A 23,905-nucleotide genomic window follows, 5' to 3' on the forward strand; every position below is an offset into this window, starting at 1 on the left:
TTCCATCCAATCTGATCATCACAAACTAGATAATGTTGGAAGTTGGAACCATGAAAAAAAAAATCAATGATGCAACAGTAATCATCATAGAAACATATAATTAGCAACAGGTGATACTACTATAACTTCAAACAGTCCCCACAATTGAAAGGTTCAATCCGTGGAGTGATCCCAAACAGTAATCATCATAGAAACATATAATTAGCAGCGATATGTAAAACACATGCTTCCAGACGAGATATTCTGATCGAGGTGCCCAAAAATGCATGAGATATAGCTCTATCAACTTTGTGGAGAAGACTGCTCGGTGTCGTCAGGGCTTGGTATCCTTGCTCTTGTTGCGACCATGTATTTTAGCAGAGAACCATTGAAGTTGTAGCATAGTCCTCGAGGCACTGGAATTTCACTTTTAGAGTATCACCCAGAAGATGGGAAATCTATGCAGCATCCGTGAAAATTGGCCTGGACCGCTTGTTCGCTGTTATTGACATTGACCTGAGAATAAAGAAAAAACAAGAGAAAGATGTCAAGCAACTGGAAATATAATTACTGTAGAAAGCGAGGCAAGCTGGAGGTGAGAACTAGAAGGAGACATTACTAGTGATCATGACTTTTTCTATTTGGAAAAAAGAAGTATGAATCATGAACCCATTAAAAGTTGCAGTACACTTTCAATGGTTTTACATTAGCAAAGTAAACATGCATCAGGCGTCCGCAAGATTCCATGATTAAGTTTCCAGCAATTAGAAGATTCAAGAAAATTTTGTAAATGGAACGGCTGTCCAAAGCAAGGATCACCGTTTTGGGTACCGGACCCATTTCGGTGATCTGGTTGGACCGAAACATACCAGTCAGTACCGATGTATCATCCGTCGATACACTAGTAGATACTGGCAATTTGGAGAGGAAGAAAAAGGAGAAGAGGAAGGATAGACCGTGGAGGAAGAGGAAGAAAGTATGAAGAGGAAGGAAGAAGGAAAGACAGCGGAGGAAGAGGAAGAAGAAGGAAGAAGAGAAAAAAGGAAAGACACTGGAGGAAGAAAAAAGAAGAGGAAGAAAAGGAGATAGTAATAAATGGCAGCAGCGGGAATGGCAGCGGCAGCGAAACGACGTTGCAAGAAGACGGCAGCGGTGAGAAGAAGGCTCGCAAAGCAGCAGCAGCGACCATTGCGAGAAGGTGACTACCATTGGCGAGCCCCAGTTGCTATTTTAGGTTTTTTTTTCTTTTTTAATACTGAGTTGGACGGCCCATCACTGTTCTCGGTTTTTTTATTTTTTCCTGATTTGGACAAGACTGCTCGAAACGGGGGTCGTCCATGTACTGATCCATGCCCAGACCGGCTCATACTGCCCATTTTGTAACCGTTTCAGATGGTATGGCAGTCCTTGGTCCAAACCATCCAAGACTTCATTTAATAAAACTTGTAAGGATCTCAAACATTAGAATTAGTTGGGATAACAAAAAGAAATTAAGCAAATATCTAAAACTAGCTGACAAACTGAAGAAAATAATCATGTTTCTTGGTGTAATAGTCTAGGCAAACCAAGAACCAACTACATGTATGGTATCCACAGACCAATAAAATCATTGAACCGTACATTAATAAATATTTAACAACTGTCTTTTCCTGTTATGACTTTGTTCTTGTTCACATTATTGACTGTTGGAAAATCATCTAATAAAAAACCATATACTCATTTACTTTACCATTGAAATTCTTTTTATTATACATCATATTTTCTAAATGTCTTAAGAACTATCATTATTTCTTCCAATTTTAAAAAGTTCTTCGGCAAAAGAAAGTGCATATTTAGGCACTCTAACCAAAAAAATGAAAAAAAAAAAACTCACCCTGGTAAACTAGAGCGTTTTTGAGTGAATTGACCAAGCATGGACCTCAAAGTTCCAAGAGCTTGTTCAGCAGCCTGTAGAAAAGATGCAAAGTCAAGATTGAACTAGATTTTATTGAGTTTAAACAAGAGCTACATCAGTATATTAAGTGTGCACTGAAGACCATGTTGCACTTGGTCAATTTGTCTCAGGAGTACCACTTGCAAAAGAGGAAGATAAAACAAGATCTGCTAGAAGCAACAACAAAAGAACCACTCTTGGAAAAATCAAGGTTTTAAGTCATAGACTGAGAAAATTACAGAAAAGCCTTTTATTGATCATGTAGAAAATTGGAATCAACAGAACAACGTCTAATTTGGCTAATCAACAGAAAAAAAAAAGTCCAAATCTGAACAAATTAACCTTCTGTTCTGAATTTCAACCCAAATCTAGGGCTGCAAGTGGAGGGATTTAGCTTCAGCGAACCCATAACCATGGTATGCAATTTCGAATAGTACCACCCGCTACCGGATAGAACGTGCTACAGTGCTACAGTAAGATAGTATAGCACTGCTACAGTACTATAATAAGAGGAAAAATATTTAAAACCACTCGTTACGCCCTGGTGTACCGAGCAGTACATGGTACCGTACCGAGCCAACCTCTAAACACTGGTACGGTACGGTATTGCATACCTTGCCCATAACCAATCCAGTTTCCAGCAGATTTTAGTTCAGGTATTATTGACATGGATTAAAACCAACATAGAAACTCATCCTGACTCTAATTCAAATCACACTCAATTTCAAGTGTTTAGCAACCCGGCTTGAGTATAGAATAGCAAGTTATCTAAGATAAACACAGATGCATCCCAAATTTCCCTATTCAGTTAAATGATTGCTTGCTTTCTCATTCCTTACCAGTTACAAAACTAGGATTGCTCATGTCCTCAATTCCTACCACATATCACACATCATTAGTCACCTCCCCATGGACTGCCATACCATCAGATAAGTTCTGATCCGAGAGCCAGCCGAGACACAGACCAGCCCATTTCGGTTGGTTGTAGGAAACATGAGGTCTACTGGTCGGTACACCTCATGTATCACTAGATACAACCGAAATTTCAATTGACATCGGCCCCCAATGGTCAAATTGATTGTTGGGGGCTGTTTTGGGCTTATAAAAATCTCTCCCTCCCCCCCTCTTTCACTCACACTCTTCCTCACATTTTCTCACTCATTGTCACTTTTATTAAACTTGTTTAAGGTGACTTGTGAAATCAATCTGTCTATTTTTTCTTTAACATCATGTAATTAGCACAAAGAATATCGATAATTCTTGATTGCTTAGTGACTAATCATTAATTAAGATATATTTAGAGGTATTTAAGAAGAATTAGCTTAGATTGACCATGTATTGTCTTCTTGCATGATTTACATGCTTATTCTACCATTTTTATTGGGTAGAAGCTTATTAATGCATGCTTAGGTACCAAATTTAATTTATGTACCGATATATTTGTATAAAATTTAAGCTTAGATTTTTTTAAATTTTGACTGATTTTTCAGTCTTTTTTATTGTATCAATAGGTTCCGGTGTACTAACACATGGTACACCAATACTGATAGGTATATACCAATCCAACCAAGGACCAATATGCTTGGTTGGCATGATATGGTGAACCATAAACCTGCCAAACTCCTTGTCATGATCAGGAAGTTGTCCAGTTCATTCTACACTCTTCTAACCAATACATCTCTTTGTCTCTCTCTCTCTCCTCAATCCCCCATTTGGAGCAGCTATCTTAAACCATGCGCACACAACAAGTAATGCAGAAGTATAGTCACTTGTAGAGGAACTACCAAAAACCTGCCTTATTTTTTTAAAAGGAACCTCCAAGACATGCACGTACTAAGCACTAAGCATGTCAATATCACTTCAAACTTCAAAGTACCACCTAATGTAAATGTGCTTTCATGCAAAATTCCTTGCAGTGACAGAGAAGAAAGAACAAAGTCAAATAAAGAAAGAGGAGAGGGGGAGGGTGGGGGAGATGAAGGGAAAGCATACTACCTGGAGCTTAGCTTCCACCCAGGTTGTTCCAACTCCTCTCCCCAAGATCTGTCTTGCTATTTCTACCTGAAAAAACATAACCAGACAACATGAATAGTGGTCAACAACAGAATAGTAACAGAAGAGAAGTCACATTTAAACTCTTGAACCGGCTTTTGATTACAACATGAAGGACAAAGCCTATGTTAAGATGGACATTTTACACAATTTAATAATTCAGTAGGTTATTTTCCTTTCTTTATAGCTTGTGACAGTCTATTATACATAACCTAAGAGCTTCAAATCAAACAAGACCTCATGAGTCTCAGTTAATGTGAGTATGTGACATTAATCAAAGTTGACAGAAGCAAGCTGAAAGGTTTGTATGATCGACCATTTGCATCACTTAATCCTTTTGTTGTCATTTAACTTCCATATGAGAAGCCAAAAACGGAAGAAGAATTTCTTTCATATGTATAACATAAGCAACTGAACAATTTCCAATCCACTACTTAGGGAATAAGCACAAATGAAGGTGCAAATAATTGGTGTCTAAAAAATACATGCATTCCAGTAGCAAGATATATCTTAAACTGCTTTCTTGAACATGTAGCACACACTGAACTCTTGTCTCAATCAACATATTGTTCTGAATAGAAATGAAAGAGTTGCAATTTTTTACAAATTCAATCAATGTCTTAGTCTTAGAAAGATAGTACTTCAAGTATAAAGCTTAATAAAAAGTTTTGAGAATAAAGTCACCAATTCATAGATTAATTCTTACAATTCCACCAGACTGAACCAGATAGTTCACACAGAGACAACTTTTAGAAATACACACACACACATACACTTACAGGGCCGATCCACCAGATTACCTGAAAACTTTGCCCTATATATCATACAACATGGAAACAAATTTGAAACTATTGAGGTTGGTTCAAATTTGTTCATGCATGTCGCTGCTATAGTGCTATGAACTAAATTAGCAAGTTGCATATTCATTCAGGTGGGGTCATTTTCTTATAATCATCAAATTGTTGAACACAAACTTTCTCCTGGTGGTTGGTCCCCATTTCCATCCTGAACATATTTTAGATTTCATGGAATGTGCTGCTACCAAAATATTTGATCTGGGTACTGCTTTCCTTTTGGTTCCTAAGTCCCTAAAAGGAAAAAATAATTGTAATGTTTCTGAACTAGGAGTTTCTTGTGTTTGTCCATTTTCACAGCTATTTTCATAAAATGTGTTCCCAAAATATTTGATCTCGATACTGCTTTCACTTTGGTTCCCAAGTCTCCCTAAAAGGAAAAAAACCATACCAGTAATGTTTCTCAAGTATGACTTTCTTGTGTTTCTCATTTTTCACAACTAAGTCAATATGACCATGAACAATTGAATATAGTTTAAACTTTAAACTATAAAAAGTAGAAAGACAAAAAACAAGTTTGGGAATCTCTCATTGACAATTTGATGCATGAAGACCTTTAGAAGTTTCTTTCTTACTTCACTTACCAGAAGAGAATGAGACAGGAGCTCCTGGTTAATTATGATTTATTGTTCTTTTTCTTTTTTTCTTTTGCGTGACACTTTACTTGATCGCTGAGTCATCAATAACTCAAGGTTCTGTGATTGAAATCCACCCTCACCAATTACTGTTTACATTATTCGAGCAAAAACTGTACATGAATGTTACCAGCAGACATATTTCACTCTCCACTGAGAATTCTTCCAAAACATGTGGCACGAAGATGCTAGCAAAGTGAGCCCCATCACAGTTTATCAGACCAAGATTTTCTCCATAAAATGGTCCATGATTCCTACATGTCTTGTCAATTGACTGAAGCTATAAAAATAACCTCAACGATGATCCCAGAAGTTGGAGGATACAATAGAAAATTTGATTAAATTAACTTCTACGTTCTTCCGAAAAGCAACTTATCGTATGAACTTTCTTTTGAGTTTTGACCACACGATATTTAGTCAATGAAGACTGCAGGTAATGGATCATGATTCATTACATTTTTATTTCAGAAAACGTGTAAAAAATAAAGGTTAGAGAATAACCTGTGCCAACACTTCCCCTTTACTAACTGAACCATTTGAGGTTGAAGGTTCAGCTCGAAAAACAAGGTCGAAACCCTCCATGACACACTAACATGTAGAAACAGCAGAGATAAATATGAGGGGGCAAATGCTTGGAATACACATAAATGTCCTACATCTAGTAACGTACTAGTTCTTTGAGAGAAGTGATAGAAGATGTTCTTCTTGAGCCTTCTAATCTCTGATCTATGGAATGAGAATTTTCTGATGTACTTGCAACAAGTAAAAGGTCATTCCTGGAGCATGGCTGATATCCATATGAATTTAATTCACTTAAAAGACCATTTTCTTTGGCTTGAGGCAGCTTAGGTAGATCTCCATGCACAGTATTAGGGACCGTGAGAGCATTTGACAAGTATTTATCTGCAATGAAAATTAAGATTACCCAAGATATACAGAAAAAGTTCTTTAAGAGGTAAAATTTAAAAAAAAGGCTAAAAAATGTAATGAAAATTTTAATTAGTAGTATGGTCATTGGTGTAACTTAAAATAATTATTGTTTAAGCATGTACCAAGAAGTGTAAAGGTTCGATTATGTCAGTTTACCATCATAAAATATAATACTTGTAAAAGTTAATAATAGAGGTTGAAGCCAACTAGAATATGCCAAACTTCTTTCCTCAGCAATTACTAATGATATAGGGAATATTTGTGTTGATCCAGAGCTTGACACATGACAGCCATGTCACTGAAAAACGATAAAGACCTTAATCGATGGATACGAAACAGCAGAATCCAATTAGAAAATATTACACGAAATACTTACCTACCCGTAAGCAACTAGGGAAGGACTGACTATAAAAGGTAAAAATTGGCACAGTTATTGAGGTCAGGCACTCTCTCTCTCTCTCTCTCTCTCTCTCTCTCTCTTTCTCTTCCCCCCTCCTTTCTAAACCCACTTGGGGAGCTTGACTTGGGCGTCAAAAGAACCATGCCAAGAGCCCCCTCTTGACACCGATCTTGGTGCAAGAAAGACACTCCGAATGAGCGCCCTAGTGAAGCCACTCCAATCCCCACCTACTGCACCTTTAAAAACATCGAATGGTCATCAATATTCTCCACAATTGATGCTTTCAGGTTTGCTCAAACCCCACTTCAATACTAGTGATTGTTCAATGAACCAGGCAGAAAGAATGCCAACCCACATGATGGTCCCTGCTAAAGTCTTCCCTGCCTTCGCCCAGCAAATAATAATAATGATGCAGTCAGTCATCCCCTTTCACAATTGGCTCAGATAGCAGTCACCCACGATCAAACGCAGCAAATACTAACTACACCAGCCTCGACAGCGTTCCCATTGCCCCCAAGCGGTCCAGGTTTGCTGCACCACCAGTCAACAACGAGCCCCTACGGTCTCACATGGTTGAGGTTAATGGTCCTGCTCACTCACCAGTCAGTCCAACCATAATCAGAAGCTCAGCCGGTGATAGCTTAAGAATCCTACTCTTTGTGCCCAAATCCAATAAATGGACTGATGGCTCGAAGACAAGCATCGAGAATTCCACATCGACAAAACCGATAACCAAGGTGACATGCAAATTGGGTCACCCTTCATTCAGAAAATCCAAGAACAACTAATTCCTCCTTGGTTCTGCCTCCCAATACTAGAGATGTTCAATGGGAGTGCTGATGCAACCAAGCACCTTATGGCTTTTCGAGCTAAAATGGCTTGATCCAGTACAACGGATGCTTTAATATGTTGAACTTTCTTGACCTTCCTTGCAGCGTGGTCTGTGATTGGTACTCTCATCTCTGCTAGTCCTCCGTCTCTTCCTTCACTAAATTAGCAAAGGAATTCGAGCGGCACTTCATCACCAGCTATCGACCAAAACGGACCAAAGCACGTGGTCACTGCATTGTTAGCAATACACCAGGGCGAGGAAGACTCTTGGCAGATTTCATCACCCAATTCATGAAGGAGGTTCATGAAGTTACTGATCTGCATCCATTCGCTCTCATCCAAGCTTTTATGTGCAGATTGAGACCTTTTTTATTTTTTCTTTTGTTGATAGCAGACGAGCTACTGATGTCCTTTCCTGATCTACTTTAGCTGAGAAAACGTGAGGAGGGGTGTAAACACATGAGGACAAATCGACCACCGCCTAAAGCCCTGCATTCAGCTCACCGAGCAAGGAATGTCACAGGTCTCAACCCTACATGGATTTGACTACCCTCAACACATCCTGAACTAAAAGGGGTTTTCTCCTGATCCAAGAGATGGGGCTCCTTCAGAAACCTCTCCCAATGAGGTCTTCATCCACGAGGCACAATAAAAGGGGTTCCATTGTGACCGTGGATATAATAACGAGGTCTGCCTCAACTTGAAGGAGCAGATCTCTTTGGTACACTTTGAGGATGATAACCAAAGCCTAAGCGCTAGTGGACTTCATCTTAGAGTTTGCCACCTCTTCCCGAGGAGCCTTAAGCTTCAGCAATGGACCCTCTTCATTGATGGATCGACAACTTCCACTAGTAGGGATGTCGGGCTAATTTTCAAGGGCTGACAAACAAGTGTTTGAGCATGCTCTCCAGTCTAAATTAAAGATTTCCAACAACAAGTCAAGAGTACGAAGCACTACCGACTAAATACAAAGCACTTCTGGTTGAGGAGCTTGATGATCTTTGGTGACTCCCAAGTAATTGTCAACCAAGTCAAGAGAAGCTTCAAGGACCAAGATGCCATGAAGGCAAGGTATCCAACTGGAGTGCACAAACTAATAACCTGCTTTGCCAAATTTGAGATATTACAAGTGCCTCAAGAGGAGAACGTCCATGCCGACACATTAGTGAGTCTAGTATCCAACTATGCCATCTCTCTTGATAGTGGCCTAATGATTGAGATCTTGTTTGCCCAAAAAGCCTCAACCTACCTAGCATCTCACTAGTCAAGGACAAACCTTGTTTTATGATGACATACTGAAGTACAGGAGGGATGAAGTCCTCTCGTCAACTATAATCAGTCATGGTATTGCATTATTCGCAGGCCGTTTAGCCGACCCCTCCTTAAGTGTTTATCCCCATGGTAAGCAAAGGGTCCTATCTGAGATACACGAGGGACTATGTGGAGAGCATATCATTGAACGAACTCTAGCGTTCAAAGTTCTTCGACAAGGATATTACTAGTTGACCTTAAAAAAAACGTCATAGCATATGCACAAAAGTGTGACCGATGCCAAAGAGTCACCCAGATCCAATACCAAGCCCAATAGACTACGACTAACACTTCACCCAATGGGGGATGGACCTCCTAGGCCCCATCCCACTTGCTTGGGGCCAGCACAGGTTCCTTATTGTGGGGTTTGATTATTTCACCAAGGGGTTGGAGGCTGACCCACTAGCATATATCACAAAAAGGCAGGTCGAAGACTTCATGTAAAGGAACATTATTACAAGGTTCAAGATCCCAAGGGCCATTATCATATACGATGGCACCTAATTCGACAATATAAAGTTTCAAGAGTTTTGCCAATCGCAGGACATCCTCTTGAAGTTCAATTTAGTAGCTTGTCCTCAAACCAACGAACTCGCCAAGGTGACCAACAAAGACATTATCGAGAGCCTCAAGAAGTGCATTGTCAATTGTGAGGCAATCCTACCACCCAAGGTTATCTTCCTGACACTCCAAATAGAAGAATTTAGGAACGTGACCTCTAAGGAGGAACTTTGTGCAAATCTCAAACTCATCAATAAGGTCAAGGCCAATGATCACTTAAGGCACTACAAAGCTTTACAACCAACGAATGTGGCCGAAGATATCAGTTTAGGCAACTTGGTTGTTCGAAAGGCCGAAGTCAGCAACATCAGCGCACTCTCAATCGGTGCCTCCCCCATCGTGCTCCTCTCGGTCCCGTCGACCAACGCAGGAGACGACTCGATTGAGGCAACAAACTCCTTGGCCAGGGCGACAACTATAGCAGGCCCTTTCTTCTGCCTCAACATAAGATTCATCCCTAGAGAAGAATACTGTATCGGATATCAAAGAAACAACATGCAACAAAAGAGGCAAGAAAAAGGAGACACCACCGGAGGACCCAAGCTCAATCTGACATTGATTAACCCAAGGTTCATAATTTTGTACTGTACCGACATTTCAAGCTTTGCTCGATACAGTACGGTACGAGCATACTGAGCAGTACGCTAGGGTGTACCACTCGGTATATATATATATAATATAAAAAATATAAAAAATCAATATATAAAAATATAAAAATAATATAATAAATTAAAAAAATGAGGTGTACGCTGTCTTGACGACGTCACATCCTTTTCTTCTCCTCGTCATGTCAGACGAGGTCTTCTCCTCATCTGCAGCGTTCGACAAAGACGTCGAAGGCTGCAGACGTCTCCGGCCTTCGGCGAAGAACGCAGCAAAGAAGAAGCCAAGTCATCGCCTCTCCATTACCTCCTGGATCGGGATCGTCGAGGGAGAGCGGCATCGGATCGAGAAGCGTCGAGGTTCTCCCGATTCTCCCTTTTCTTCGAGCGCCTTCTCCCTCTTCTCCCTCGACGCTTCTTCTTCCTTCGTCGCAGCCAGGTTGATACCACCCAGTAGAGGGTGGCGACGATCGAAATCGACCGTTACCGACCTGTTTCGGGCGATGACAATCGAAATATCGACCGTTACTGTTCGATACAGCCCCGTATCGTCCGATACGAGGCTAGATCAACAGTACCGCACGGTAGCGGGCAGTCCGCATACCGGTCTACTGGTGGACAGGTACAGGCGGTATCATTCGATATTATAATCCTTGGATTAACCAATCTTCATCAATCATTTTGATGGCTAAGAAAATGGAGAGGCCCTCTACTAATTGAAGCATTTAACCCTTCTCCTTTGAGGTCAAGAACGAGGATATTCGAGACAGGATGGGCAGACCATTCAAAATCGAAGTCCTATTCCCAACCCGTGCCTTCGAGGAAGAACCGCCATTTCCAACCTTTGTTGGAGGATGGGGCACCCTTAATCTTAAGCCCCACTCAAGCTACAAGATAGTGCATTAGCTCTCTTGCAAACCCGAAAGCAAGCGTGAAAGAGATTAATGGTCAAGGTTATGCTGATGTTGCAGCATTCCCCAATGTTACAAGCTGGGCACCATCCAGGAGGGCAATATCCTCCACCAGTGGAGGCACACTGAAATAAGCAGATGGAGTGGGAATCAGAGCTTGATCTCGAATGTATTAGCATACATGCAAAGATACTTACACATCGACTCATAAGGCCAAATCTTGATAAAGGTACTATCATCTCGTACTTGGTCGAGATGAAATACCTGTGGTGCAAGCGCTTCAGAAACTTGAGAGTAAGGGTGGAGTCCTAGTCATAAAAACCTTTTACGTTCTAAAGGTCTCTCTCGGCCTTCGAGTCGACGACCGATGTCCCCTCTGAAGATAGAGACAATAACACACTCTCAGAACTCGAACTACCCGAGGATACGACTTTAACCCCCCTGGTCATTCGGCGACTGAGGGATCGAGGCTCAAAATAATTAAAGGGGTTATTTTACCCTACCTAATGAGGAGAAGAGAAAAGTGCTTCAAGAAGGGAAAGGGCTGAGAAGCTAGAGGCTAAGGCTCAAAGGCTTAGAGGACTTGAAAAGCTAACGATGAAAGGGCCCTATATTGGACACGAGCTCTAATATGTCTTTCGCCTACCAGACATCTTTTACCTTCCTGCTCAAAATAGTTTCAAGCTCATTCTTTCTCACTCATCAATTTCTCGTACAGCTTCTTGCTCACCAAAGCAGTTAACCAACATGTGTGTTGACCACTAACAGAATCCTGCTATCAAATCAGATCCTAAAAGTGGTCTTCAAGCACAACATCAAAGATCATCTGATAGTCGGGCTGAGCATCAAAGATCACTCGATGGACCCTCCTCAAACTAAACATCGAAATTATCTGATTTGCACTCCTTGGGCTAAGTATCAAAGATCATTCATTGTGTCCTTCTCATGTTAAGCATCGAAGATCACCCGATACGCCCTTCTTCGGCTAAGCATTGAAGATCACCCGATATGCCCTCCTCGGGATAAGCATCGAAGATCATCTAATGCATGCTCCTCGAAGTTACCGTATGCATTCTCCTTGGGCTACGCATCAAATATCACTGTGCCTTCCTTAAAATAAGCATCGAAAGTCACCCAATACACCGTTGAGCCAAGCATAAAAGATCACCCATGGGCCCTCCTTGGATAAGCAATTTCTAATGATCTAATTGCCAATATCATAAACATAATCCATTGTATAAAAATGGATATTTAAGAAAACAATTGTTTATAGATTTAATTTGGTTTAAGATATTATACATACTATAAAAAAACCATCAAATAAGGCGTGCTTTGTCTGATAACATCACGGTTTATTTTAACTAATATCCAACTAATATAAACAACAAAAGCATACCAGCCAAATTCCGAACGGAGATCTCAGCAGCTCGATGTTGGGCTTCTTTCCTCGTTTTGCCAACCCCCTCACCTAACTTTTCTCCAACAAACCAAACCTGCAAAGAATATATCATGAATAATTGACATTCCAACATAATAATTTTATTCTCAATGACCAAAACAAGCAAAAAGAGCAATAGTCACTATGAAGTATAAACATTATTAAGAAAAGCCTTAGCATCCACCATTTAGCGAATAAAATAGAACTAACAAAGAAATCCCGTTCACATGTAATAAGTCAACACTGTCCTATTCCCAAAAGGAGTAAGCTGCACATTAAATAGGAACCTTCCAAATCGATCTATAAGTTCATTATTAGTTTCATGGTTGGTAATGGCACCTTCCTTACATGTCTTATTAAGAAATGAGACAAAACACCCATACTAAAAGATAACAAGCCGGCAACATAGTTTATTTATTAAATCTTTATATATGGTTCTAAATCAAAGTGAGTAAATGATAAGCACATCAATTTTTTTTTTCAAAAAACAAACTTAACATAAAATAAACCTAAGGAACACCTATGATCAATGAAAAAAAGAAAATACAGGAATGGTACATAGCTTCTAAAACTTCTCGACCAGATTGTCTTAATACCTCAATTGAAAACTGCAGTTCTGCAGTATCACAAAGAGTGCTTCGAAACTCCACCTACATAGAAGTAGAAAAAGATTAATTAACTTCTTCAAATTTATACAGCACAATTCAGAAAAATACCTTATTTCTACATCTCATCGCTATTTCCTGTAAAATTCCAGCAGGAGATTCTGCCTGCTTTATAGTAGCCTGTCTGGTTTCAAACTGGGCATCTTTGTAGCTTGAAAAGTTTCGCCCCATAGGCACCTTGTCACCTTCATGTTGCAAGTTTGGTTGAAAACAGCATGTCAATTAGGTCCAAGAATAATGTCATCATCTTAATTAACTTAATAAACAAAAATTTGTAGAAAGCAAGTTCCTGTACAAACAGCAGGCTTCTATCGAACAACATTCAATGGACCAAGGCCATACAGCATAAGCATACTACTATGTGTTACACAGAATATTACTTATGGATGCAAAAGGACCCCAAGGGGTAAAAGTTTCAGTAGGTTAGCAATTGTCAATATGGGAAGAATCTTGCACTTGTTTCATAACCAAGGAACATGAACCAAAGGTAATTTTTTAAACTGCTCTACCACAAAAATTCAGCCTTTAAATCCATTTCTTTATGCTCTATTCACCTCTAATTTGGCTAGTATGAGCTTCAAACCCTAAAGACATTGAACATCCTCAAGTGCTTGCTAATTCCCAGCCTGCAATGAAAGATCCATGCTCAATGATGTCCTTTGTGATAGCCAACTTGAGAGGCACTGTCAGCCTGTCATTCCTTCTATCATACAATTACTACACATCCTACAGGTGAAGACTATGCACAGATCTAAGAAAATGGTACATAATACATTACTATGTTTCTATCAAAGGTTTCATAAAGGTCCCAATATTTGCCAAAGTCATCCAGAAGAAAAGGAGCTATCCATAGAAGAGAAAAGTCGGCAAGCCTAGTCACTAAAGACTGTTGATAGTTAAGACCAGGAGAAGAAAAAAAAAATTCTATCCACGGATAAAACCAGTCAACTTACTGTTACATGCAACAATTTTGAATTCTTACAACTGAATGACACAAGAAGGCCAACTATCAAACTAAAACTCCACCGTATTTGGGTGGAAAATTCTCTCAAATAGTCTAATATTGCATCTGCCAAGATTTTTAACATCGAAAGATCTGGTTTTGTGATCCATTAAGCCATGTGTGAAGTTCATGCATCCATGGTGAATATAGATGTAGAGAGGTTCATGTAATTAATTCTCGTCTTCAGTCCAAAATATCTAAACATGTGGCTCTTCAAGTTCACTTGTTCAGCTGCACCTTTGGCCATGTTGGTGTTGCTTGCAACAACTAACTTGTATGCCACTTTTTATTCTGATGATAACATTTCCATCCTGTATTCTTGCTTCCACAATAACTATTTCAATAATTTTGTGCACTTATATAAACTAATTTTTTTGAACTAGCAAGCAAGAACTCCCCATTAGGGTTCTTTCAAACAAGGTTTGCAAAACCGATCGGTTCAGTATGATTCAGCCAGTATTACTGGTCGGACCAAACCGAGCAGTTCAGTCTGGTTTAAGATATATATATACATATACATACATATATACATATACATACATATATACATATACATATATATATATATACATACATATATATATACATATATATATATATACATATATACATATACATACATACATACATATATAAATATATATTCTTTTAACCTGTACTAGAGCTGCAACACGACTCCTCACAACACTGCCTATTTCGAGACACCTCCTCCTCTTCCTCTTTGTTCTTATTCCTCATCTAGGAAAAAGATTTAATGTGTAGAGTTAAAAGAACAAAAAAAATCTAATTAACAAAAGGATGACATTTATCAACATAATAAATAACAGCAGTTGTACAAAATTAGAACAGAAAACAATAAAATCCAAAACACAACAGACAAATGGAAACACAACCTTCAACCATGTGCAGTACCTTTAAAGGAATTGAAGTTTGACAAGGAATTATTTTGCCACACACGGTCGCCTCCATTATTCAACTGAATCATAAAACAAGTTTATGTATCAAACTGCTGAAATTTATGCACTTCAACATCTAACTGTCAACAGATAACAAGCAAGTTACCGTACAGGTGATCTTCTAGGTTCATGAACTCTATCGTAAGGAACAGAGTTCTCTCCGCCATGCATGATAGATGGATGCCTAAACCGCTTTTTATACCGTGCATGATCTAGTTCTCTGATAAACTCTTTTGATGCTGTGTTTTCTTGTCTTGGTTTAATCTCTTCTTCCAACGGAAACCAACTTCCTTGTGGTTGTACAGAAGGAATTGAGACATGAAGCGGGGGGTTCATAGGAAAAGAGGTAGGAGGTTCTCTCGTGTCTTGACCATGTTGCAATATGAGAAGCCTTCTCCTTGTGTCTGGATCTAGTTCTGATTCAGGAACCTCACCCTCTTCCCTAGAAGGAGAGCCTTGAAAGCTAGGTTCTGGAAAGGCCAATTGGCCTAAGGGCCTACCTACTGCAACAGACTGAGAGCATTGATCATTAGGTAAAGGCACCATCATCTGCATAGCAGTCAGTGAAGTACCAAATGAAGAAGCAACATGTTGAGAAGATACTGGTCGCTGCACAAAGTTAGTGACCATGGGATGAACAGCTTGGACACTGCAACTTGCTTCCTGAACAAGATTCAAATGAAGATGTATTCGTAACTGCTTTTATATATATCAAAGCACAATACTAAGAAGAGCTCAACAAGAAAAAAAAAACCTTCAATCTTCTCTCAACCTCTGCATCTGCCATGCCATTGTGACATAACTGGTCTTTGTTTACATTTGATGTCGAAGTGTCATCCTGAATCAAATTAAGAAAATTGAGAGGAAAAAGATAAAGAAAGAAAGGTAAACCAAGTCTCCACGGTACTTGGAAATTAAAGAAAAGTGAACTTTTACCTCTGATATCAAGAAGTTGCCCACATCTGGAGCAGGTGGAATATCTTTCATTTCATCTTCATATAAAATTTCACTTATTCGTGGTAATATTCCTTCATCAAAAGCCCTACAGGAAAACAAAGAGTTACCATGTCAGACGACTTATAAGGATCTAAAAGAACAGCCATTTCAATGAGTGCAAGTTGATAAGGCTAACCGCAATCAACAATGCAGTATCACTTACTTGAAAAAACCACCTCTGACATTACAGGCAACATTTCTCGCAACACATAAAACTGGGATGGTGCTATTGGCCTACAAAATGTTGAGATAAAGTCTCTTTAAGCATAATGGAAAAATTAAGATCTACATGAAATCAAGCTGATGAACAGCTTATTCACATAGAGACCATCTTACCTCTGCTTGAGGAGCATAATATGGGGCAAAAGCAGGGACAACATGAACTCGTGATTGATCTTTTTCATCCCAGACTTTTAGACGATCATCAATCACAAGTGCCATCTTCGGATGGCAGATTCCATCTTGAAAGACATTGAGCAGCGACTTTCTTGAGCCTATCAGAAGATAAGCCAATACCGATATATGAGAATTATATTGCTAGAGAACAAAAAATATATATAAACAGAAAACAAATATTGTCCAAAAAAATGCAGAGAATTCCTCAAACAATTGCTTAACGTGGCCTCTTTCATAAAAAAAACATGCAGAGGGTATAGCATACAAAAAATTATACCATGCAATATGTAAAGGCTTGATGAATGAATGACATACCTGACTTAACACAAACTATGCGGTCAAGTAGTTTTGAAGAATTAATCAAGCTAGAATCTGGGTCTAAAAGCCTCCACATTTCCAAGGCATAATCTCTTTCAGCCATTGTGCACACATAGACCTCAAAACGCTTCCGTCCTCTTGCTGTTAGATAGCTCCGGAGGTCTTCCCATGAAGGCCTTAATCGAACAAGAACACTCGTATCTCGTATCTACAGGAAATGATTTTGTCCACCTTAATTATAGATTGCAGATATTATCAAGACAAAACAGGAAATGAACTTCTTTAAAACAAGAAGTTACCAAGACAAAATGATTTCAGTGATTTCTCTGTGCATGTAGAGTAACAATAGGTGTAACTAAATAATCTCAAGGATATAGAACTTCCAGAAGAAAACTACAAATTAGATAATCTTTAAAATCAGTCAGAGCTAATATTTAATATCGTGATCAGGAAAAAATAACACAAATTAGAAATAAAGCTTCTGTTCAAAGAAGAAACACAGGTGTATTAATATTTTGCAAAATAAAGAATGAGACAGGAAACATACTGATGGATTTACACGCGTTAGAATGATGTTTTTCTCTTGCAACCGTATTACTGGGCGTGCAATCAATTGATGGCTATCAGACAAAGGTGGGACCATCTCCGATTGAACCTTGAACAACCTTCCATTTTCATTGACCTGGTCATTTTCAGCATATTGTTTCAAAATTGACTTATCATCTTGGTACCGCTTAATCTCCATTAGCATACCAGCAACGCGCTGAGGGTCTGTTTCATTATTTATTTTTCGCTGAAGAGCATCGATCCGGTCCTCAAATGAGCGCATGGTATTAGCAACTAGAAGTGTTTCATCGAGATCGAACACGATACCAAGGCACCTTAGGTTCAGCATCAGCAGAGAAGATTCATACAATTGTGATGGAACACTGAACCCCCAGAAACAAGAATATGGCATCGGATTCTTTCTGGATGTCATGGCCACGAGGTGCAGCTCTTCTTTGCCTTGCTGAACAACAGCAGTCTGCAAGCAAATGAAGACACAAAATATAAGAAATATTAGATAACCTACAAATTGCAACACATCAATGCCGATGTGTACAGTGCACATAGAGATACATTCAACTATATATACAAATATACATGCAGAACAATACATTTGAATCCTGCATACTCAATCATGCCCAACAAAAGAAGGATGAAAGGGGTATACCGCCTTGAATTTAATTTTAAGCAAATCAGTAAAACCATATTAAAATGTCAAAAGAAACCACACAATATATCATACTAATTATAGAAACAGATAGTATTACATATTCAAACTCAATATTGAGGTAGAAAATTTACTAAAGATATCAAATCCAATATATAATTTGTTGTCAAAGAAGTACAAAGAAATGATATTTGAGCAGAAAGAATACATCAAGTAATTTGACAAAGAGGTATATATCGAAGATAAGGACATACTACCTACAAGGAAATATATATCCGTAAGGAAAAGTTTAGTTTTAGTCTAGAACCAAGACATGGTTCAGATAATTATTTTGGATGTTTCTTATTCTGACTTGACATGAGTTATTGTTAGTTGATTCACAAGATTTTCACATCGCTCAATCAGGCATTAGACACATCTCTGGATGATTAACTCCCTTTCAAGGAGGCTCAAGAATCCAAAAGTATAATCACATTAAACATCTCTAGAACAAATTTGAACCAACAGAAACTCCATGAAGGCTTTGCAAATATCTACTTTTAGAGCCATAACATTTGTTAGCACATGCCTCTGAATCATCTATCACTCCGGACATAAGGAGAATGATTGAAATCAATTCTCTGCTCTAGCATGTTCTTTGACATTGGTATAAGGTGAAGATGCAAGCACTTAACCTAAAGTAGTCTTCCCTTTCCCCTTCTCAGATCTCGCCCTTTGAAGGATACAAACCAAATAGCGACTAATATGTTATTGGTAGATAATAAGATGTTGAACAGATTCTGACAGCAAAAGCTACAAGAAACGAAATAGAAGACAGAGATATTGAAAGGAAGCATTATAAAACAGGGATAAACCAGTCATAAGGAGATCTTTTCTTTCTGTCAAAACTAATGTCAGACAGTTCTATTTCCTCTAATTGCACCCAGCGAAGTATGGACCAGACTCTGTTTTCCTCATAGACTAACTATTAGTTTAACAAAAATATGAAATCATTAACTCTCTATACTCAATCTGGTCTCCACATCCAACACCTGCACAATGGTACAATCATCCTTGAAATGAGCAGAGCCAAATTACAGCAGATGTGCCAGTATAACACACCAAAATAGTGTTGATACTATGACAGAGCCTCTTTCTCTCTCCCTTAATATGCCAATATATATCGAACATCAACTTAAAAAAAAAAAAAAGAAGTAACTGGTGAGATATGTTCTATAGGTCATGTCAGTACAACAATGACAAGAACAAGAATGAGATATCATTATATAATTATCCACATATTTGGGATCAACCAAATGAAGTTTTTCCCATCATTTAACTCTGTCAAGGGCAATATCACCAATCAAACTTATAGCATCAAATTAATTTTATGGACTCCAATGATGTATTCTTAGGTTTTCCCTTATCTTTCCTCAAACCACTAATCATAATTGATTCACCTCATCTATTCTGTGCATCTATAGATTTCCTTCTGTAAACCATGCCAGTTTTTATGTAAAATTAGCTTTTAGTGATATATTATTCTATGTAGATTACAGACAAAGTATTTGCACATCAAGAAGACAATGTAGTTCACTAAGCAGACCTCTGCTTAAAAGAAAGAGTCATAGGAAGTTAGGAACTTTACCAAGACAATATCATAGTAATTAGTAAATTGACAGTCATAGAAAACCCAAGTGACCTCGCATTGCATGTTCCAATCAAGAGCAATCTTTGCTTCACAACCAAAATCAACAAGTTTAATCAGTTGAATACTCCAAACTTTTCATTCTTTAATATCATTACTAGCTGCGTTCATTGAACTACATCACGAGTCCATCACCAAGCGTCATTTCGACACCCGTGAAAAATAATTATCCTTAAAATATTCTAGCTGCCCATGGAAGTCTTAATGCAACATAATTCCAGGAGCACCTAGCGAAGCTAATTATCAGTGTCAAGAATTGAAGGCAAGGCAATTAGCAACCAGTACATTATCAAAGGGAAGGATGAAAGACACTCAATCATTTCCACTATTACGAATAAGATAATAACTAACCTACCGAAACTGGAATTTACTTTCCAGAGGCTTACAACTTATGCTGAAACAAAAAAGTGATGACCTAGGAACAAAATTGACAACCAATATCAATAGATATACTTTATTAGCTAATGAGTTTCTAGTTTTACCTGAATTAACTGATAACCTCAATTGCTCATATGTCAAGTTTTGGACCAAGCTATCAATAAGATGCCAAAACCAATCTATATATATTATCTAACTTGACGAAGGGGCCTAAAATTTATGCAGGAAGTTCTAAATAAACAACCATCACTAAAAGCTTAACATACATGTCAAAAAAAGCTTGTCAAAAATATTTGATCTGCATCATGAGAAAGCAAACGAATACTAAAATTTTATTAGTTGCAATGATCATTAAGAGCTGATTGCACTGAAGGGAAGCTAGTCTAGATTCATTTAAAATAACACCAAGAAAAAATAACATATGCAAAAAAAATTGTGCTTCTATTACATCGTTAGTCTCATCAGGAACCAATTTAGTATATAGTGATTAAAAATATTTTTTTAACTGCAATCCTTTTTTAACCCAGATCCAGATGCGGTAGCTGAAAAAATTATAGTACAGATCTTGTTTCTGTAACCATAAGGCATTGTGTTACTTGACTAATTCCAATCCAATAAAGATTTAGTACAGCAAATTTGTTTCAAACTCAGCCTAATCAGATCAATAAAAGTGAAATTCACTAGCATATTCCCTTAAGAAAATACATATCACAAAGTGATTCAAGTCGTTCTGCTAGGATTCACTATTAATCATCCTGTCATAAAAATATTTAGTTCTATTATTTGTTGCCTTTTGGGGAATAATACCTTATTCTCTCTGGCGAGAGTAGTGTGCAAACGGAATAATGGCGAATCATCGGTTGATGTTGACGTCGACTCCACCTTGATGCAGACGCCGCCGGAGGCGACGGTATGTAGAAGGGCGAGCGGTTGGCACCGCTCGCTGGAAGGCGAGAGATGGGAGATCCGGATCTCCCTGATCCTTGAGCCGATGTTCGGATTCTGGGGATAAATTTGCACCTCCCCACAAAAGGAGTTCTCGTAGTAAACAGCAGATTTAAACATTTTTACGAGATCAAGATGAGATTTTGTCGATCAAGACCAAAAATCCTTCAACAAGACCAACAGATCTAGGTAACAGTTGTGGATTTCAATGTCCGGTCTAATAGAAGGTCACAAGAAAGGATGGGTCTTGGATCGTTCCAGCACAAGAAGAAGAAGAAGAAAAAGAAATTATAGTTCGGGTCTTCTTCACTCCTGTATCAAAAGATCAAAACTTTCTGAGGTCCAATTTCAACTTTCAAGCGTTGCAAATCTGGAATTCGAGGTTCTTAAAAGATAGATCTGTTCTTACGAAAAAAGTTCTTTAATCTGTCCTGCGGTCGGGAGTTGCTCGCGGGCGGCTCGGATTCGTTACACGAGGGGGTTTAATGCCTCCGCCGTTCGGAATCGAAAAAAATTTACGGTTCTGTGGGGGAGCGATTCGAGGGGTTTCTTGGTGTTCTTCCCCGTTTCCTGTGTGCTTCTTAGAAGCCACTGACGAGGAATCCGGAAACCCTAGGCGTCGATAGTTGAAGGGGACGAGCGGAAAGCGACGGCCTTAAATAGACTCGACCAACCTGTGGCGTAAATAAATAAATAAAAATAATAATAATAACAATAGCTTATACGATTGATTTTAAATCTATATCCGTGTAGTATCTTAAAATAACATAGGTTGTTATGTTAAAAATTAAACGAAGAAGATAGAAATATAGAAATTATAGAAGAAACGATAAAATGTATAAGATATAATTGTCTAGTTCATTTTGATATTGAGCTCTTGATAATTATTTATACACACTCAGTAGGAAAGTTATACACATTCAGCAGGAAGATTTTTCTCAACTGAAGATTTCCTCAACTGTATAACAATACTTCAATAGATGCCTGCCATTCAGAATATATTTAGATGAGCAACTAATTAAACTAAAATATATAAAATATAATAATAACAAACAAACAAAAAAAAATTACTCTTGGAATATTTTCCATCATAATGGAACTTATAAATTACAAGAAATAAATAAAAGAGTGTTTAATTTTTTTATTATTTTGTCATGTATATATACTAAATTAGTAGTGATGAGAGATTATTGTTTTAACAACAATCAAATTAAAATATTACCACTCTTGTTCTTCTAGTCAAATTTGAAATATAAGTATAATAGAAGAGTGGTTTGTTTAGGAATATCATAATATTTTAGGTGATTTCTCGGAAAATTGAATTTTCCCTCATTTCTATATTTTCCAAAGAGTTTTCTTTCCCCTTTGGAAACAAAAACTAAAATATCTATCTTTAAAAATCAAAGTATGTTATTGTAATATTTCTTATAAATAAAATTATTTATATATTTTTTTAATAAAGCTACATTGTTTTTAATTTACAATTTTTTTTAATAGAATTGCAATGTCTTTTACTACTACTCTTATTAAAAATATTTAATTATCGTTTCTTCGTAATAAATGATTATAAATATTTAGACCTCTTTTTAAGGCCAAGACCTTCATAATTTTCATTCAAATTCTCATATTAATAATTTTATAATGCATCCAAACATATTATAAAGATGATGTTTATTGTTAATGAAAATTTTAATTAACAATGAATTTTATAATATTTTTTAGATTTTAAATCATCAATGTTTTTGAGAATTTAAATAAATGAAAATCAAATTACAGTGTCTTTAAATAAATATAAAATATTATAATATTTTTTTTAGAATTTAAATCATCAATATTTTTGAGAATTTAAATTAATGAAAATTAAGTGACAGTGTCTTTTGATAGCCAACCAATTTGATTAGTTCGGTCTAACTGAGTTTCAATGGAAAATTAAAAAAATAAATTACAGTTGTTACCTTTTTTTATCATTTTAAATGAAAATATTGCCCACCGCAATCTCCGAGATTAACATTTTTTTTTCTAATCCAACTACAATAATATGTAAGTGAAAAAATAAAAATAAAATAGATAGATAAAAATGCCATTTGTCTAGAAATATTATTTATTTTTAATTTTTAATGTTCTTATTTTTCATATCGTTTTTAATTGTGGAGCATTCTTCGTTCATAAACGGTTGTTGAATCTAACTTGCTCGTTGTTGGTCGGCTCGATTCATGGAAGAGAAGGAAATCAAAACAGTAAAGGAATAAATAGATCATTTTCCAAATTATCCGATGTTATAAAAAAAAATTAAGGTAAAATTCTGAAATATCAAAAATCCTATATGGTCCGATTAGGCAATCAATCTTCCATCATTAAATCCATTTTTGACAGGCTTGATTCGACATGAAATCATAAGCACGGCCACATTAACTACATGCATTTTTGTGTGTACGTATGACAACGTCAAGCACGGTCAATTATGACGAGTGACGATTAATTATCCTACGACAAGGTTGGACGTTTATTTTCTATTTAATTCTAAAGAAGGATCAATGCATCTAATTTAACACATTATCATGCAACGCATGGGCCTATAATTACCTGAATCTTATTAATGTATCAAATCTCTACGAGGAATATTTTCTTAATCGATCTGATCTGATACAGTAATTCTTCAGACAATAGAAAAATATAAACACACTCTTTCATTATATAAATATTTTTTAATCAATTCTGATTTAAATATCAGGAAAAAAAAGTTTATTTTATTGAAAAATAATAATATAGATATTTGGAATTCTATTTTCACAAAACAAACAAACAAAAAAGGCCTACTACTGTCTTATTATGTATCATCATATTTATGTTCTAAGCTTTAATATATATAATTCGGCCTCGTTTAATATTTGATTCACATGCGGTGAATTGG

The 23,905-nt window shown here is 37.3% G+C and overlaps 1 protein-coding gene across 2 annotated transcripts; it reads right to left on the reverse strand.

The window, feature by feature from the left end:
- Window positions 1–67: 67 nt before the first annotated feature.
- Window positions 68–21,605, reverse strand: LOC135627709 (RNA polymerase II C-terminal domain phosphatase-like 1). 2 transcript variants are annotated; one of them, XM_065133896.1, is made up of 19 exons: window positions 21,404–21,605; window positions 20,857–21,306; window positions 17,319–17,795; window positions 16,769–16,979; window positions 16,394–16,551; window positions 16,221–16,291; window positions 15,998–16,103; window positions 15,816–15,899; window positions 15,634–15,724; window positions 15,173–15,564; window positions 15,018–15,081; window positions 13,154–13,287; window positions 13,034–13,087; window positions 12,396–12,492; window positions 6,124–6,356; window positions 5,955–6,041; window positions 3,908–3,973; window positions 1,853–1,926; window positions 68–495 (listed from the first exon to the last, which is right to left on the reverse strand). In XM_065133896.1, exons 2-19 carry the CDS (start codon window positions 21,112–21,114, stop codon window positions 438–440), a joined length of 2,715 nt encoding a protein of 904 aa, XP_064989968.1. In that variant the 5' UTR covers window positions 21,115–21,306; window positions 21,404–21,605; the 3' UTR covers window positions 68–437. The 2 variants fall into 2 exon arrangements, with proteins under 2 accessions (XP_064989968.1, XP_064989967.1); XM_065133895.1 differs by having other exon boundaries at window positions 15,173–15,724.
- Between the last annotated feature and the right edge of the window lie 2,300 nt (window positions 21,606–23,905).

This window comes from Musa acuminata, chromosome BXJ2-11, assembly GCF_036884655.1.
Source record: "Musa acuminata AAA Group cultivar baxijiao chromosome BXJ2-11, Cavendish_Baxijiao_AAA, whole genome shotgun sequence".
NCBI lineage: Eukaryota > Viridiplantae > Streptophyta > Magnoliopsida > Zingiberales > Musaceae > Musa > Musa acuminata.